An 18,577-nucleotide genomic window follows, 5' to 3' on the forward strand; every position below is an offset into this window, starting at 1 on the left:
ATGCAGCAGAGATATAAAATGTTTCCATCATTGTATAAATACTTGACAGTACTTCTAGACACCATTTACCCTCTTTTTTGCTATTTCTGCATTCATTAAGTTATTTTACAGAACTTTCAAAAAGGGGCTACAGAGGTGGAGAAAAATGGAAACTGAAACAAACATTTTGCTATTTTGTTAGGTATTCTAATTAAGGGGATCTGACGGTTAGAAGATTGAACTCACAGGTTAAATGAAATTTTAAAAGTTGGACATTTCATCCATCAACTGTTACTATCAACTGTATTATCACATAGTACTAAGGAAATTAACTTTGAATTGGTATTTGTGTGTATATGATTTGTAATGCCCATGTTACTCTCATTTGGTGTTTTAAAAAACTAATTATTCTCCCATTGCTTCCCCCCCATGCTTAATTAGAACAAGAAAAAGGGTAACATTTTTGTGAAGCAAAATTGTGTACCTAATATTATTTGGCGAACAGGTAGCTTTAGAATGAAAGCTTTTAACTTTTTAATTGACAAATAATACCATACAATTCACCTATTTTAAATGTTCAGTTCAGAAACTGTAGCATATTCATACTTTTACAACATCACAAAAATCAATTATAGAACATTTTCAACACCTCAAAAACCCCTACATACGTTTTAGCAATCTCTGCCGCTAACAGCTTCTGCTTTCCTACCTGTCTGCCTCCCAGCCCTCCAGCCTTGGCAACCATTAATCTATTTTCTGTCTCTGTAGATTTGCCTATTTTGGACATTTTCTATAAATGGAATTAAGATTCTGGGGCTTTTGTAATTATTTTCTTTCACTTAGTATGTTTTCATTGTTCATGTGAACCTAAGCTTTTTAAAAGAAACTCATTTCTCTAGTTTGTTAGTCTAGCTATAACAAAAATAATCGGTGTCTCTTTAAAAATATAGAGTAATTTGAGATTTTGATTTTTAAATGTAAAAATATACTTTTGCCGTAGAAGAAATGTTTGATTTCTTCAAAAATTACTTCAAAGAGTAATTTGTCAAATCTCAACTAATTTAGGTTGAATTCATGCTTTCTACAAAAATTTTGTATTTAGGCTGCTGAAAGCCTTCACAAGACCATTGTTAAGAGGCGAATGTCCCACGTGAGTGGAGGAGGATCCATAGATTTGTCTGACACAGATTCCCTACAGGAATGGATCAACATGACTGGCTTTCTTTGTGCCCTTGGGGGAGTGTGCCTGCAGCAGAAAAGCAATTCTGGCCTGGCAACCTATAGCCCACCTATGGGCCCAGTCAGTGAACGTAAGGGTTCCATGATTTCAGTGATGTCCTCAGAGGGAAATGCAGATACACCTGTCAGCAAATTTATGGATCGGCTGTTGTCCTTAATGGTGTGTAACCATGAGAAAGTGGGACTTCAAATACGGACAAATGTTAAGGATCTGGTGGGTCTAGAATTGAGTCCCGCTCTTTATCCAATGCTATTTAACAAACTGAAGAATACCATCAGCAAGTTTTTTGACTCCCAAGGACAGGTAAAGTGTTCTCTTTTCTTTTTCATCCTTCCCTGTGAATTGAGTGACTTGCTTGAAATAATGTGAAGCCTTTTTCTTTCTGATCATTTAAATTAGGTGCTGTCATGAATATTCATTCACAATTTTAAAAAATAGTCAAAAATCACAAACAGAGGAGTCATCTAATATAGAAATCAGTTGCTTTGCTTCTTAGGAATTCTGCTCTCATGAGTGTGCCTGGGGTTGCGAATGTCTTGGATGTGGTTATGCGTGTCTGTGTATGTCTGTGTGCTTATTTGGATATATGCCTATGGGTGAATTTTTCTATGTATGTATTTAGGTCAGTCAGTTTCATCTCTGTGGTGTCTATAGTCTGTCTCCTGTGCATTGATGGCAAATTACTTACGTATTTTGTTCTTTGTGTAGGTTTTATTGACTGACACCAATACTCAGTTTGTAGAACAAACCATAGCTATAATGAAGAACTTACTAGATAATCATACTGAAGGCAGCTCTGAACATCTGGGCCAAGCTAGCATTGAAACAATGATGTTAAATCTGGTGAGGTAAGCATTCTGCTGAAATGCAGCAGAAGCATTTTAAGTGATAGGAAAAACCCGTTACACACTGATATTGGTAGTAATTGATGAAATACTCCCTTTTCTTGCTATCCTTTTCTTTAATGTACTCTAATAGAGTGTGACCATAAGGTAACCAGAAGTTGTATATTTTCTAATACAAAAAATTAAAAATATTATTGTTTTAAAAGTTATTTTTAGTCATTTAGTGATTAATGCATTTAGAATACCTTATTTTTTATCTAAACCTGATAATTTCTTTAATATTTCTATGTCTAAATAGATACGTTCGTGTACTTGGGAATATGGTCCATGCAATTCAAATAAAAACCAAATTATGTCAGTTGGTTGAAGTAATGATGGCAAGAAGAGATGACCTCTCATTTTGTCAAGAGATGAAATTTAGGTGAGTTCTCAAAAGAGCAAAATAGGGTCTTGTAAATCTTAGTGTGTTAAACAAAGCACAGAAAAATAGTAGGACCTGATTATCAGAGAAAAAGAGGGAGTGGAAGAGGGACGTTTTATATGTTTGTTTTTCTCTGCATGTCTTTTCAAATTTACAAAAGCTTTATCCATTGCAACGCTCCTTTTTCTAAAACTGTGTTATACTTGAGCTAAGAAATTGATTTTGTTTCCAAATTTACCATAGCTAAGGGCCAATTTAGAGGATTAGTATCCAAGTCGCTTATGTTTTTTGCTCATCTGACTTTTACATCTCATTTATAAATCTCTTTTGGAATATCTCTTTTGTAAAGTTGTCATGTCATGTATTTGGCAAGTTATTTGCACTGTTCAAGAATCTTACATGAGGCTCAGCGCCTGTAGCTCAGCGGTTAGGGCGCTGGCCACGTACACTAGGGCTGGTGGGTTCAAGCCCAGCCTGGGCCTGCTAAACAACAATGACAACTGCAGCCAAAAAATAGCTGGGCATTATGGCTGGCGGGTGCCTGTAGTCCCAGCTACTTGAAAGGCTGAGGCAAGAGGATCGCTTGAGCCCAAGAGTTTGAGGTTGCTGTGAGCTGTGACGCCACACACTCTACGAGGGCAACATAGTGAGACTCTGAATCAAAAAAAAACAAAAAAAACCTTACATGACTAAAAGTGTATGTGTGTGCATGGCTGTAAAAGATTGTTTGCTATTTCTCTTTTCTCCACCCTTCTACAGAAATAAGATGGTAGAATACCTGACAGACTGGGTTATGGGGACGTCAAACCAAGCAGCAGATGACGATGTGAAATGTCTTACAAGGTAAAATCCTTTAAGTACTAGCAGGTTTTACTGTATGGTGTATTTGAATTTTTGTAGACGTCAAGCTTTTGTGTATGAAATAAATAAATTAATCTTTATTATCACTTTTTTAAACTGGTATACTTTTATAAAAACAAATGGGAGTGGGCGGCAGCTGTGGCTCAAGGAGTAGGGTACCGGTCCCATATGCCAGAGGTGGCGGGTTCAAACCCAGCCCAGGCCAAAAACCACAAAAAAACAAAAAAAAAACAAAAAACAAATGGGAGTGTTATGTTTGATATGTTAGTGTTGTCAGTTTAGAAAGAATAGTTGACAGTTATTGGGAAATAAGGTATATAAAGCCTCAGAATGTATTTATTTTGTGATTTTTATAAAGGCATTATTTGAGAAACAATTCTGTTGAGTCTAAGAATATTGCTTAAGTTGTGTTTAATGATAAATACTTAGAAAACTTATGAGAATGTGATTAAACACTCTGAACCATATAATAATTCACATCTGTTTCTTTGGCTAGGTCTGGTTTTATAGTACAGTAGTCACTCTGTGTCTGTGAAGGATTGATTCCATGATTTCCAACACCCTGCTCCCATGGACACCAAAATCCATAGCTTATCTAAAGTTGTATAGTAATTGCATATAACCTATGTGTATTCTCTTGTTTACCTTAAATTATCTTTCGATAACTCACAATATCTAATACAATATAAATGCTGTATAAATGGTTATTATACTGTATTGTTTAGGGAATAATAGTAAAGAAATAAAGTCTGTACATTTTTAGTGCAGACAGAACCATTCTTTTTTCCCCCCAAATATTTTTGATCTATGGTTGGTTGGATCCATAGATACAGAACTCATGAATATGGAGGGCTGACTAAACATACTTTTGATTTAACGTTGTCATTTTGCTAAGATGACTTTGTTGAAAGTTGTTATTGCCTTCTCCCCAATTTGAAATGTTTTGTGTTCTGGGGTCTAGATGTTAAGTCAAATTATTTGGGTTGTGGTAATAAGTTGTTTAATGAGATAGGTAGTTCTTAAAGTTTATGTCTGTTAGTAATGAGTTTTATTTGAGGAGGAAGTGAAATAGAAGAACCTGTAAGACTTATGGTCTCTAAACTTTTTTTTCTTCAGAGATTTGGACCAGGCAAGCATGGAAGCAGTAGTTTCACTCCTAGCTGGTCTCCCACTGCAGCCTGAGGAAGGAGATGGTGTAGAATTGATGGAAGCCAAGTCACAGTTATTTCTTAAGTAAATTTCAGCCGCCTAAAATCCAAAGCATAAAGCAGATAAAGGCCCCCCACAAAACAAATCAAGTGTAAACAAAATGGCACATGATTATAGAGGATCTAAATTACTTTGGTATTATGGCCATTCACTGCTGTCTCATAAAATGTACCACACTTGTGAAGAAATACTCCCCATGACAGGGCTGAGATAGGAAAACAACAGTGTTTCCTGGTTTTTAAAGAAATGGTGTAATTCTTTTAAAGAAAAGAACTTTTACTTGTAATACAACCCAGATAGCTTCATTGTCATTTAAAATGACATTGTCTAAACTGTTAGAGGACTACTAATTTTATATGCCAAACATTAAAAGTGACACATTTAGCAAGAAACATTGCATCTATTGGATGCATAATCAACATTGATTATGTTATGAAATGGGTACGGGGCTGTGTTAAGATAAAATCATATCCAACATAGTACACTTCATAATGAGCCACACTGGCTGATAATTGCAAGAGAGGAGAGAAGCAGATACTCAGGGCCACCCATACAGTGCATATATGATTACTTTGGAATGTCTGCTTAGCTTTCTAGTTGATGTGGACTTCACTGTGTAAGGGTTTGTCTTTTTATTTCTCAGATACTTCACATTGTTTATGAACCTTTTGAACGACTGTAGTGAAGTTGAAGATGAAAATGCACAAACAGGTGGCAGGAAGCGTGGCATGTCTCGGAGGCTGGCGTCACTGAGGCACTGTACGGTACTTGCAATGTCAAACTTGCTCAATGCTAATGTGGACAGTGGCCTCATGCACTCCATAGGTGAGATGAAATGAAAGCTTTGTATACAAATACAAAACCTAGAGAATTGGCAAGACAAGTAAAAATTGATTCAGCAAGGCCCTGTTAGTAAATTTGTATCTGTTTGTCCAGGTTTAGGTTATCACAAGGATCTTCAGACAAGAGCTACATTTATGGAAGTTCTGACAAAAATCCTTCAACAAGGCACAGAATTTGACACACTTGCAGAAACAGTATTGGCAGATCGATTTGAGAGACTGGTGGAATTGGTCACAATGATGGGTGATCAGGGAGAGCTTCCTATAGCGATGGCTTTGGCCAATGTGGTCCCTTGTTCTCAGTGGGTAAGTGCATTAAGTTAGTGGGGAAGAAGAGTGCCTGGCTCATAGCAAATGCTTCAAAATATATTTGTTCAAGAAATTATTATTGAATGAATCGACACAGTTTTAGAGCTGGAAGAAACTTTAGATATTTAGTTAAGTGGTTTTGAGCTGTAGGGACTGGTTAGCACATCCAGCCCTTGCTAATGTTCTGTTTCATTCCATCCACTGAAAAATTCCGTTTAACACCAGTTTAAAGAAATTTAAAAACCGTTAATCTATCTGCTGTCTTCATGTATTGGTTAGGTAATTAGTTTAAACCTGATTTAGTTAATTGTTAAGTAGAGCTGGATTTGGAATACACAATTTGTGTCTGTTTACTACTTCCAGTTTGCTGCTCTTTTTCAGTAATGTACAACTTTTTAAAAAAATGTAAGTACTGTATCTGCATTTGATATTATGGTATTTACTTGCTTTAAACACCGAAGACATAATATATGACTATTTGGCTTCTCCCTTAATTTAATGAAAAATTTCCCCCAAATCACATGATTCTTAATTATATATGCTAAAATTTTGAGAAGGGTTTTTGTTCCTTTCCATGTTAAAAAGCCATTCGATTTATGGTATACTGAAAATGGTTTCAATTTGTCATTATTTCTCTTGCCTCAGCTTCCCAAGTAGCTGGGACTACAGGCACTTGCTATAATGCCCGCCTGTTTTTTTGTTGTTGTTGCAGTTGTCATTGTTGCTCTAGCTGGCCCAGCTGGGTTCGAACCCACGAGCCTCGGTGTATGTGGCCGGCGCCCTACCCACTGAGCTATGGGCACCGCCCAATTTGTCATTGTTTGTAGATTTGTTTTTACTTAAAAGCTATGGAATCAGGGATGGCACCTGTGGCTCAAAAGAATAGGGCGTGGGTCCCATGTACCGAGGTGGAGGGTTCAAATCCAGCCCCGGCCAAAAAACCCCACAAAAGCTATGGAATCATATTTCTTCTACCCACACTTAAAGTAAAATTCACACTCCTTGTCTTAGCCTACAAGGCTCTACCCAATCTGGGCCCTGTCTCATCTCTGACATTTGCCTTCTTGTTCACTAAACTCAGACCACAGGCTACCTTTCTTTCTTGTTAGACTTGTTTACGTCTTAGAGCACTCTTGCTGCTGCTATCATCTGAAATGCTTGTCCTCTGATTATTTCATTTTGATAACACTTAGCATGAGATCTACCCTCTTAACAGATCTTCTCTCTCTCTTTTTTTTTTGAGACAGGGTCTCGCTCTATTGCCCAGGCTAGAGAATACAGTGGCATCATCATAGCTCACATCAACCTCAAACTTCTGTGCTCAAGTGATCCTCCTGCCTCAGCCTCCCGAGTAGCTGAGATTACAGGCTTATAGGCATACCACACCATGCCTGGCTGATACATATGTGTGTGTATGTGTGTATATATATACACACACATATGTGTATATATATTAGCCAGACCTTGCCTCTACAAAAAAAAAAAGTGTGTATGTTTGTTTATTTTATTATAATTTTTTTTTTTTTTTGGTAGAGGCAAGGTCTGGCTATGTTGCTTAGGCTGGTCTCATACTCCTGGTATCAAGAGATCCTCCTGCCTCAGCTTTCCAAAGTGCTAGGATTACAGACATTAGCCATCACACCTGGTCCTCTTAGATTTTTAAGTGTATAATACAGTATTGCTATCTATAGAAACAGTGTTACATAGGAGAGCTCTAAAACTTATCTGTGTAACTAAAATTTTACTCATATTAGCAACACCCTGAAATTATTGAAACCTTCTTGAAGCCTGAAATTAATTCACAGATCTTCAAATGTTTTGAAAACAGATATTCTGAATTACCTTGTTAGCATCTTTCTAAATTTAGCACTAGAAATACTGAGTAATCTTCTTAATAAAAATAGAAAAAAAAAATAAATAAATAAATAAAAATAGAATCAGTTAAGTTCAAGAAGATTTAATGCATTGAGCTTTATATTAAATGACTTTATGTTAAGAAGGAATTTTATATTAGGCCAGATCCGTTAGTTAGACTGTTATCTAAAGGAGAACAAAATAAAAAGTAACATTTAAAATGATTTAATTCTGTTTTGTAATGTTTTTAAATTAGGTTGCTTAAAGTTTTTTAGAATTTGGGAGGGAGGCATTAGAGTGGGGAAAAAAAGCACAGTACTTTATAGTTTCTATTTTATAACTGAATTCTCATAATTTTACTTTATAATGGAGGATAGAGTCTTTATATCTAGTCAAATATGTATTATGTGTTAGGGAGCAGGGCAGAATATTGGGTCTTCGAAATGCTTTGGCTTCTAGATTATTTGTAATTAGGATTATTAACGTTTTATATCAGATCATTGTAATTCTGGGACCCAGCAAGAATGAAATAGTTTGGCTATGGTCCTGGCCCTGTTTTTACTGTTTGAAGATGGAGGTGTCTTTTTATGGTTACTCTTCTCTTTGGATCTCTTTCAGCATGTGGTTAAACAGTGATTTACTATCAGATCATTTTTCTTAAGAGTACCCAAACTACTTTATTATAGGGAATTAAAAGGGTTGTCATTTCGGTAATAAATGGGAATTTCATCTTCCCACCCTCACCCCCCACCCCCAGCTTTGTGTAGAAATATGGCTGATCTCTGGGTTCTGGGTTCTGAATGCCCAGTTCCTTTTCTTCCCAATTCCTTAAAAATCCTGTAGTCTTTTCATTTTTGTTGTCTCTACCTAGCCAGTCTCTGTTCAGCATTCGCTGAGTTCCCTGAGCATATGAGAAGAGTCTAGAGCTGTTCAGGTCACTGGTCTTATTTGTGATTATCTAAGAAAATGATAGGCACAAATTAAACTCTTTGATGGCATCTTCTATTTCTACTCTTTCATTTTCTGATACAAGTTGAGCTGAATCTTGGAGTTTTTGTCTCCTGATTAAGCCTACATCTCTTACTAATTTTCACCAGTTAATTGCAATTATAAACATTATATGTAGGCAGCCACTATAGACAGATGTACACCGGTAAATCTCAGGAGAAATATTAACCAGTCACCATTTACCTTAGCCTGGCAGGTGGTTTTCAACTTTGGATTTGCAATTTTCACTTATCTTCAGCTTTCTGCTTAAGAAAAAAATGGGATTATTTGTACTCGCTTGATTTTACTTTGTTTTCAGGATGAACTAGCTCGAGTTCTGGTTACTCTGTTTGATTCTCGACATTTACTGTACCAACTGCTCTGGAACATGTTTTCTAAGGAAGTAGAATTGGCAGACTCCATGCAGACTCTTTTCCGAGGCAACAGTTTGGCCAGTAAAATAATGACATTCTGTTTCAAGGTTTGTATTGTTCATTTTATGTGTATGTGCTGAGGTATGTTTGGTAGTAATTACATGAGATCTATCCAGAAAGTATGTAGCCACGTCATATGAAAAGTAGAGACATTTATTGAAGAAGATATGAGGTATAAAAAACATTGTACACAGGACAGTGACACCCAGTCCCCTTCAAAGTAGGCATGTTAGGACTTCACACATTTTTCTCAGTGTCTCACCCACTGTTCAAAACACTCTGCAAAATCCTTTGTTGGAATCACCATCACCTGCCTCGTTGTATGTTCCTGAATTTCATTAATGTTCTGAAATCTCTTCCCTTTCACAGGTGATTTTAGTTTTGAGAAAAACCAGAAGGCACAAGGCACTAACTCTGGGCTATAGGGAAGCTAAGCCACTTGAATGATTTGATGTTTCACCAAAAATCTCAGTGCAAGGCAGGATGCATGGGTGGGCGTGCTGTGATAATGCTGCCCATCACAAGTTAACCTGTAGCTGTAGCTGCTTTTGTCGCATTGAATCTCTTCACCCACAAAGAACATGGAAATGTAGTACTCCTTATTAATTGTTTGGCCTGGAGGAGCATACTAGTGATGGACAACAGCTTCCCAATCAAAAAACAAACAGTTAACACCTTCCAAATCAAAAATATCTTGCTGCTCCCTCTTCGGGCCTGGAGAACCAGGTGACTTCCATTGGGATGACTGGGCCTTCATTTCTGGATCATAGCCATAGACCCATGATTCATCTCTGATTATGACCTGAAGGAAATGTGATTTACTGGTAGTGGTTTGAAACAAGTCATTAGCAAATACAGCACAATGCTCCTCCTGCTCTGATAGCAGAAGCCACAGAATGTGTTTTGCCACAACACATTTCTTCAAAAGACCCTCCTGCAAAATCTCAGACATAGTAGTTTTCGCAATTTCCAGATCAGCTTCTAGTTCACCCAGTCACTGAGCTTTATTGATTACAGCCCACAGATAGTCAACATTCATGGGTATTATGCTTTTCATAGGCCTTTCAGAGTATAGATCACTTTCAACAGGTTCTTGACCATGTTTGAAGCCTTTGTGCCACATTTTTATTGGCGTTGTGCTAATTGCATTGTTCCTGAAAGCCTTCTGAATCATCCAAATAGTTTCTGTGGAGGAATGTTCAAGCTTAATGTAAAATTTGATGCAGATTTGTTGCTATACTTGCTCAGTTGTTTTGAATCCTGTGACCACATGGTGCACATGCTCTCTCAGTGGCATCTGGCACCTCACTGACTAGTACAGCAAAGTTGTCATTGTTCTTGCATGTGCCTTCCAATTCACACTCATTGGCTACCAGGTTACATTGATGTCGCACACACCATTCTTACTATATTAACATTGGCTGGATATTTTCTGGAGAGACCTCATAAAATGTGCAGAACTGATTGTCCTCTTTTAATGCCAAATATATTGGGCAGGTATAATAAATTCCTACTTGTGCATTTCTTTAGGTTTATGGTGCTACCTACCTACAGAAACTCCTGGATCCTTTATTACGAATTGTTATCACATCCTCTGATTGGCAACATGTTAGCTTTGAAGTGGATCCTACCAGGTTTGTCATCTTTTTATATACATACAACTGCTATTTTGTCATGAACCAAACCACATGAAATAATCCCTTGGATTCTTAACATTAGTTTTTAATGACAAATGTTACACACACACATATTTTTCTTTAAAAAAAGTAATTAGATTAGTTCAGACGTGGTGGCTCCCACCTTATAATCCTAGCATCCTGGGAGGCTGAGGTGGGTGGATTGCCTGAGTTCACAGGTTTGAGACCAGCTTGAGCAAGAGCAAGACCCCATTATTATTATTTTTTTTAATCTTTTTATCCTTACATGAGTGTTTAGCATGGTATCTGGCTTGTAGTTAACATTTTATAAATAATTGTTGAATGAATGAATTTTAACCAATTATGCTTACTTTTTCTAAAACCGTATGTTAACATTCTCTGTCAGTAAGACTTTTAAGGTTATTATTATTATTATTATTTTACTTTCAGATTCAGAGCTTCTTGTTGGTGGTTCTTCCTAAATAATAATTATTTAGCAGCTATGTATTAGTTGGTTGGTATTTTTGGCTCAGCTGTAGTATGGAATTAGAAATCTAGTACTAAATTAGCCAACATTTCTTTTTCTTTCTTTTTTATATTTATATGGAGGGATTTGGACAATATTTCTTAAAATAGTGAAAATAGCTATATTTCAAGGCCATCCTACATTTTGTTATCATTAAATAAGTTCACCTTCACCTTCCTCCCCTTGCCACCTACAGTTGCTCATGTTTCCTTTTTTTTTAATTGTTAAATCATAGCTGTGTACATTAGTGCAATCAAGGGGTACAATGTGCTGGTTTCACATACAATCTAAAATATTCTCATCAAACTGTTCAATGTATCCTTCGTGCCATTTTCTTAGTTATTGTACGTAGACATTTGTATTCTGCATTTAGTAAGTTTCGCCTGTACCCATTCTAAGATGAACCATAGGTGTGGCCCCACCCATTACCCTCCCTCCACCCTAACCTCCCTCCTCCCTTCCCCTCCCTTGGCCCTTTTCCCGTATCTTGTGCTATAGTTGGGTTATAGTCTTCATGTGAATGCTATAAATTAGCTTCATAGTAGGGCTGAGTACATTGGATACTTTTTCTTCCATTCCTGAGATACTTTGCTAAGAAGAATATATTCCAGCTCCATCCATGCAAACATGAAAGAGGTAAAGTCTCCATCTTTCCTTAAGGCTACATAATATTCCATGGTATACATGTTCCATAATTTGCTAGTCCATTTGTGGGTCGATGGGCACTTGGGCTTCTTCCATGACTTAGCTATTATGAATTGGGCTGCAATAAACATTCTGGTACAGATGTCTTTGTTATAGTGTGATTTTGGTCTTCTGGGTATAAACCTAATAAAGGAATTATAGGATCGAATGGCAGATCTATTTTTAGGTCCCTAAGTATTCTCCAAACATCCTTCCAGAAGGAACGTATTACTGGGCATTCCCACCAGCAGTATAGAAGTATGCCCTTTCCTCCACATCCACGCCAACATCTCTGGTTTTGGGATTTTGTTGTGGGCTACTCTTAGTGGGGTTAGGTGATATCTCAAAGTAGTTTTTATTTGCATTTCTCTGATGATTAAGGATGATGAGCTTTTTTTCATGTGTTTGTAGATCGTGCATCTGTCGTTAGAGAAATTTCTCTTCAAGTCCCTTGCCCACCCTGAGATGGGATCACGTGTTCTTTTCTTGCTAGTATGTTTGAGTTCTCTGTGGATTCTGGTTATTAGACCTTTATCGGAGGTATAACCTGCAAATATTTTCTGCCATTATGAGGGCTGTCTGCTTGCTTTACTATGTTCTTGGCTGTGCAGAAGCTTTTTAGTTTGATCAGGTCCCAGTAATGTATTTTTGATACTGCTTCAATTGCTTGGGGAGTCTTCCTCATAAAATATTCAGCCAGGCCGATTCCTTCAAGAGTTTTCCCTGCACTTTCTTCAAGTATTTTTATAGTTTCATGTCTTGAGTTTAAATCTTTTATCCAGTGAGAGTCTATCTTAGTTAATGGTGAAAGGTGTGGGTCCAGTTTCAGTTTTTACAGATCGCCAGCCAGTTTACCCAGCACCATTTGTTAAATAAGGAATCTTTTCCCCACTGAATGTTTTTAATTGGCTTGTCAAAGATCAAATAATGGTAAGTAGCTGGATTCATCTCTAGGTTCTCTATTCTGTTCCAGGCATCTACTTCTCTGTTTTTGTACCAGTACCATGCTATTTTGATCACTATTGATTTATAGTATAGTCTCAGGTCTGGTAGCGTGATTCCTCCTGCTTTGTTTTTATTTCTGAGTAATGTTTTGGCTATTCGAGGTTTTTTTCTGATTCCATATAAAACGAAGTATTATTTTTTCAAGATCTTTAAAATATGACAATGGAGCTTTAATAGGAATTGCATTAAAATTATATATTGCTTTGGGTAGTATAGACATTTTAACAATGTTGATTCTTCCCAGCCATGAGCATGGTATGTTTTTCCGTTTGATAACATCTTCAGCTATTTCTTAAAGTTTCATAGTTCTCTTTGTAGAGATCTTTCACGTCCTTTGTTAGGTATACTCCCAAATATTTCATCTTCTTTGGCACTACTGTGAAAGGAATAGAGTCCTTGACTGTTTTTTCGGCTTGGTTATTGTTGGTATATATAAAGGCTACAGATTTATGGGTGTTGATTTTGTAGCCTGAGACATTGCTGTATTCCTTGATCACTTCTAAAAGTTTTATAGTAGAATCCCTAGTGTTTTCCAGATATACGATGATATCATCTGAGAAGAGTGAAAGTTTGATCTCTTCTGACCCTATGTGGATACCCTTGATCACCTTTTCTTCCCTAATCGCATTGGCTAGAACTTCCATTACAATGTTAAAGAGCAATGGAGACAATGAGCAACCTTGCCTGGTTCCTGATCTAAGTGGAAATGGTTTCAATTTAACTCCATTTAATACGATATTGGCTGTGGGTTTGCTGTAGATGGCCTCTATTAGTTTAAGAAATGTCCCTTCTATACCAATTTTCTTAAGTGTTCTGATCATGAAGGGATGCTGGATATTATCAAAAGCTTTTTCTGCATCAATTGAGAGAATCATATGGTCTTTATTTTTTAGTTTGTTATGTGCTGAATTACATTTATAGATTTACGTATATTGAGAGATTTATAGATTACATTTATAGATTTACGTATATCCCATCCTTGAGACCCTGGGATAAATCCCACTTGGTCATGGTGGGATGACCAAATTAAGTATAATTTTTTTGATGTGTTATTGGATTCTGTTGGTTGGGATCTTATTGAGTATTTTTGCATCAATATTCATTAGTGATATTGGTCTATAATTTTCTTTTCTTGTTGGGTCTTTCCCTGGTTTGGGGATCAAGGTGATGTTTGCTTCGTAGAATGTGTTGGGTAATATTTTTTCTTTTTCTATATTTTGGGAAAGGTTTAGTAATATAGGTACTAGTTCTTCTTTAAAGGTTTGGTAGAATTCTGACGTAAAGCCATCTGGTCCTGGGCTTTTCTTTTTAGGGAGATTTTGTATAGTTGATGCTATTTCAGAACTTGATATCGGCCTGTTCAACATTTCCACTTCGTTCTGGCTAAGTCTTGGTAGGTGGCATACTTCCAGGTATTGGTTGATTTCTTTCAGATTTTCGTATTTCTGAGAGTAGTTTTTTTTTGTAGTATTCATTAAGGATTTTTTGAATTTCTGAGGGGTCTGTTGTTATTTCATCATTACCATTTCTGATTGATTAACTTAGGGATTTTACTCCTTTTTTTTCCTGGTTAGGTTGGGTAAAGATTTATATTTTATTGATCTTTTCAAAAAACCAACTTCAGGATTTATTTATCTGTTGTATAATTCTTTGTTTTCAGTTTCATTTAATTCTGCCCTGATTTTGGTTATTTCTTTTCTTCTGCTGGGTTTGGGGTTGGAGTGTTCTTCCTTCTCTAGTTGCTTGAGATGTCCCATTAAGTTATTAACTTCCTCTCTTTCCGTTTTCTTGAGGAAGGCTTGCAGTGCTATAAATTTCCCTCCTAGGACTGCCTTTGCAGTATCCCAGAGGTTCTGATAATTTGTGTCTTGATTGCTGTTTTGTTCCAAAAATTTGGTTATTTCCTTCTTAATCTCATCTATAACCCATCTATCCTTCAGCATAAGGTTATTTAGCTTCCATGTTCTTGTATGGGTATGCAGATTCCTGTTGTTATTGAGTTCAACTTTTATTCCATGATGGTCTGAGAAGATGTAAGGAATAATTTCTATTTTTTTAAAATTTGCTGAGATTAGATTTGTGGCCTAGGATGTGGTGGATTTTGGAGTATGTTCTCTGGGCTGATGAGAAGAATGCGTATTCAGTTTTTTTGGGATAAAATGTTCTGTAGATGTCTGTTAAGTCCAGATGTTGAATGGTTAAGTGCCCCGGCCCGCGGGGAATTCAACGGGGACCTGGGAAACAAAGGGGTCCGTCGAATGAGGGGACAAGAGACACGAAAGAATGAGAGCAAGTCAAGAGTCTGATCAAGCTCCGAAGAGTTTATTTTTCAGCTGGACTTATAAGCATTCAAACGAGGAAGTAACTAAGGGCTATTCCTAACAGGGCAGGGAGGGGGCTAGTTTCTGGAAAATTACTAGGAGAAGGACCCTAAGGCAGGGGGTGCATTTTTGAAGAGATACGCAAGGGGAAAGTACCATTGCTGTTTACGGTTGAATTCCTGAGAACAGTTTGCCTGTAAAATCAAGATAGCAAGGGGTATTCTTGTGAGATGTTTTGGCTCCCGGCATCTCCTCCCTTTTAGTTTTTTAAATTGTTGGGGTCTGTCAGTTGTTGGCGTAGAAGAGAGGGCATTAACCTTTTGGGGGGAAGTATTGACCTGATTCCTCCCGCGGGCATAATGACCGCATGATAAGTTTGAGCGTCTTTTGGGGAGGAGAGGAGAAATTTTTACGACGCTAACCTCTATGCAAATCAGGTTTGCTTCCAAGGGACTCAGAGAGGCTGTTTATGCCTTCCCTCTGCAGTGTCTTTATTGCACCCCGTAAAAAGGTACCCAGGTTGTACTCACATATGATGGTGAGTCAACGTGCATAGCTCTGAGTGCTTACACGGTTCCCGGAGGAATATCTTCATTGGCAAGGCCCCGGTCTGCAAGGTCGAGTCTATGATAATGGACTTGAATGGGTTTTGATGCCAGGGAGTCAATCTGTGATTTGATAAAATTCATGATTTTGTTAAAAGTAATGGGTCCAAGGGTGATTATTAATAGCAAGCTAATAAGGGGACCTGCAAGGGGCATGAGTAAGGAGTACATGGAGTATTTCCATCACTCGTTTGCCTCAGAAGAAAATTTTTGTTTTTGTAAATCTAAGCTAAGCTTATGAAGTTTGTCGATCTGTGTTTTCATCGGTCGAGTTTTCAGTTAAATAAAAGCGCCAAGCGAAGGGCTTGGTAACTGCTGGAACAGGTTGGCCCAGTGCCGGAAGGCAGAAGATCAGGAGATAAGGCAGCATCATGGATGGAAATCCGTGGTTCTGGAAGGGAAAGGAGAAAGATAATCTCAGGGAGGTTTTTCTCCCTGGATTTTAGAATTGCTATCAATTTGTTTTACTAATCTTTCAGGCAGCCATCTGGCTGCATTTTCTTTCATATTTGGACTGCACATAATTAGTCTTAGTTGGGCCAGGATGTCTCTGCCCCAGAGATTGACTGGGAGGCCAGGCACAACATAAGGTTGGACAGTACCAGTGTTGCCTTCCTCGTCTGTCCATTTGAGGATTTCAGCACTCTGTTGGGGGTTGGAGGTTTGGCCAATACCCCGGAGATGGGTTAGGGAAGTAGTGAGGGGCCAGGAAGGGGGCCAGTATTTACTGGCGAACTGTGGCGTCTGCCCCAGTGTCAAGTAATCCTTCAAAAGTTTTGCCGTTTAATTGTAGCTTAAGGAGGGGTTTTTCTTGTGTGATTTGTCTGACCCAATAACCGTCAGAGGAACCGAGGTTATGAGTACCCCGGGTTTTTAGAGAATAAGGATGGTTGGAGGGTAAGAGGGGAAGTAATATTAGCTGAGCTATTCTTTGGCCTGGGTGAATGGTTATAGGGCCGAGGGAGGCGGAAGCAAGTATTTTAATTTCTCCGGCGTAATCATTATCAATGATGCGGGGGGAATAGTGAGGCCTTGGCAGGGTGGTACTGTCATGGCCAAGAAGAAGTCCGAAAGTGTTGGGGGGCAAGGGGCCATAAACCCCAGTAGGGAGGATTTGGATGCCCATTTCAGGTGTTAGTATTGTGCCGGCGGAGGAACAGAGGTCCAGTCCTGCGCTGCCGGCAGTTGCTCGGGAGAGGGAGAGGAGGCTTGGACTTGAGGGGGCGGGTTTTGGGGGACAAACCTGATAGCCCCAGGGGTTTGTGCCCGTTTGGGGGCCAGGGGCTGGCCCCGTAGGAAGTTTCCCTGCTTCTGAGGTAAGGGATTGCCTTGGGCGTCTGTTTTTGAATGGCATTCGGACGCCCAGTGTTTGCCTCGCTCGCATCGTGGACAAAGAGCGGGCGGTATGGGTCGTTTGGCCTTAGGGGCCGTGCAGTCTCTAGAAAAGTGTCCTGGTTGTTTACAACTAAAACAAGTTTTTGGGTTGTTTCCCTGAGCGAATTCTTTAAGGGCGGCTCCAATAGCGAGTCCCATGGAGTGAGCGGTGCCGATACCTGCACAAAGTTTAACATAATCAGAAATGGTCTTGCCGCTGCGGTGAGGCCGTATGGCGGCTTGACATGCAGGGTTTGCATTTTCAAATGCGAGATGTTTAATGAACTCGCTTTCATTTTCTTGTTGGCCGACGAGCCTCTCAGCCGCATCGGTAAAGCAGCTGATGAAATTACTATAAGGCTCGTCAGGGCCCTGTCGAATGTTGGCCAAGGAGGTAGTTGCCGATCCCTTGGGAGGGAGCTTTCTCCATGCTTTAAGGGCAGCATTCTGTATTTGGGCCAGGGGAAAATTTAGCTTGTATGATGTTACTATCATAGGGACTACATCCCGTGAGTTTATCCCTAGTCCATTTCTTGGAGGTCTTATTTTCCAGATTACGGGCTGCTGTTTCTTTGCAGTTATCAGCATATTCGGTTCTCCAGAGGACATAATCACCTCCAGGCAGGGTGGCACGGGTTATAAAGAACCAGTCATTTGGGGTGAGCCACCGCTCGCTCAGAGATTCAACTATAGATATAGTGAAAGGGGCTGTGGGGCCATAGAGGGACACAGCAGTTTTTAATTCTTTAACATGCTTGAAATTCAAGCGACGATACTGCTGATCGTTAGTTTCAGCTTTTTCAGCATCTGAGTCAGAGGCCTCGTGGTCATTATCTGAGGCTTCATCTGCCGAGGGGTGTTCATCCCCATCAGAGGGGGGTTTTGGTTCTGATTCGGAAGGGGGATTCCCTTTTATCTTAGTTACAGGAAAAGCATGCAGCGCCTTTAAAGGTTTTTCTTTTGAGCTATGTTTATGGAACGTTGGGGTGGGGGGGGGATTTTTAGCTCCAATTCTAAAGCACGTAATTCTTGAATGAGTTGTAAATGTTCCTTTTTTGTTTGGAGTAAGTCCTTAAGGGAGGAGACCTCTTGACATAGTTTGCGTTTGACATTTTCAATTGGCGTATCTACGCCTAGAATTGGAGCACAAAATGGAGGGGCAGAAGCATAGGAAGGGGGATGATTTAGGATGGAAGGGAAGGGAGGCCAGTCAGAATGGTGATACTTAGCGGCCTCCTCTTCCCGGGTGGTCGTTTCTTCGGGCTAGAGGGAGTTGGGAGGGGGCTCCTCAAGGGAGGGGTATAGGGAATTAATAGGAGGTTTGAGAGGTTCAGGATTGGGGGGAGTGTCAGACTCAGGCATAGGAATAGAAACAGAAGGGCAGGCTGAGGGTGGTCTGGAGTGTTCTTTGAGCACCTTTTCTCCTTCTTTAACAACTTCTTGG

General features: G+C 38.8%; 1 protein-coding gene across 4 annotated transcripts in view; it reads left to right on the plus strand.

The window, feature by feature from the left end:
* NF1 (neurofibromin 1) overlaps window positions 1-18,577 on the plus strand; it is a 308,789-nt gene that overhangs the window by 139,537 nt on the left and 150,675 nt on the right. For all 4 annotated transcript variants that reach the window (XM_053567657.1, XM_053567660.1, XM_053567661.1 and 1 more), the window contains exons 21-29: window positions 1,082-1,522; window positions 1,928-2,067; window positions 2,363-2,485; window positions 3,245-3,328; window positions 4,463-4,579; window positions 5,199-5,380; window positions 5,492-5,703; window positions 8,867-9,028; window positions 10,512-10,615. In XM_053567657.1, coding sequence (XP_053423632.1) covers window positions 1,082-1,522; window positions 1,928-2,067; window positions 2,363-2,485; window positions 3,245-3,328; window positions 4,463-4,579; window positions 5,199-5,380; window positions 5,492-5,703; window positions 8,867-9,028; window positions 10,512-10,615 — 1,565 coding nt within the window. The remainder of the gene's footprint in view (window positions 1-1,081; window positions 1,523-1,927; window positions 2,068-2,362; window positions 2,486-3,244; window positions 3,329-4,462; window positions 4,580-5,198; window positions 5,381-5,491; window positions 5,704-8,866; window positions 9,029-10,511; window positions 10,616-18,577) is intronic.

Source organism: Nycticebus coucang, chromosome 18, assembly GCF_027406575.1.
Source record: "Nycticebus coucang isolate mNycCou1 chromosome 18, mNycCou1.pri, whole genome shotgun sequence".
In the NCBI taxonomy this organism is placed as follows: domain Eukaryota; kingdom Metazoa; phylum Chordata; class Mammalia; order Primates; family Lorisidae; genus Nycticebus; species Nycticebus coucang.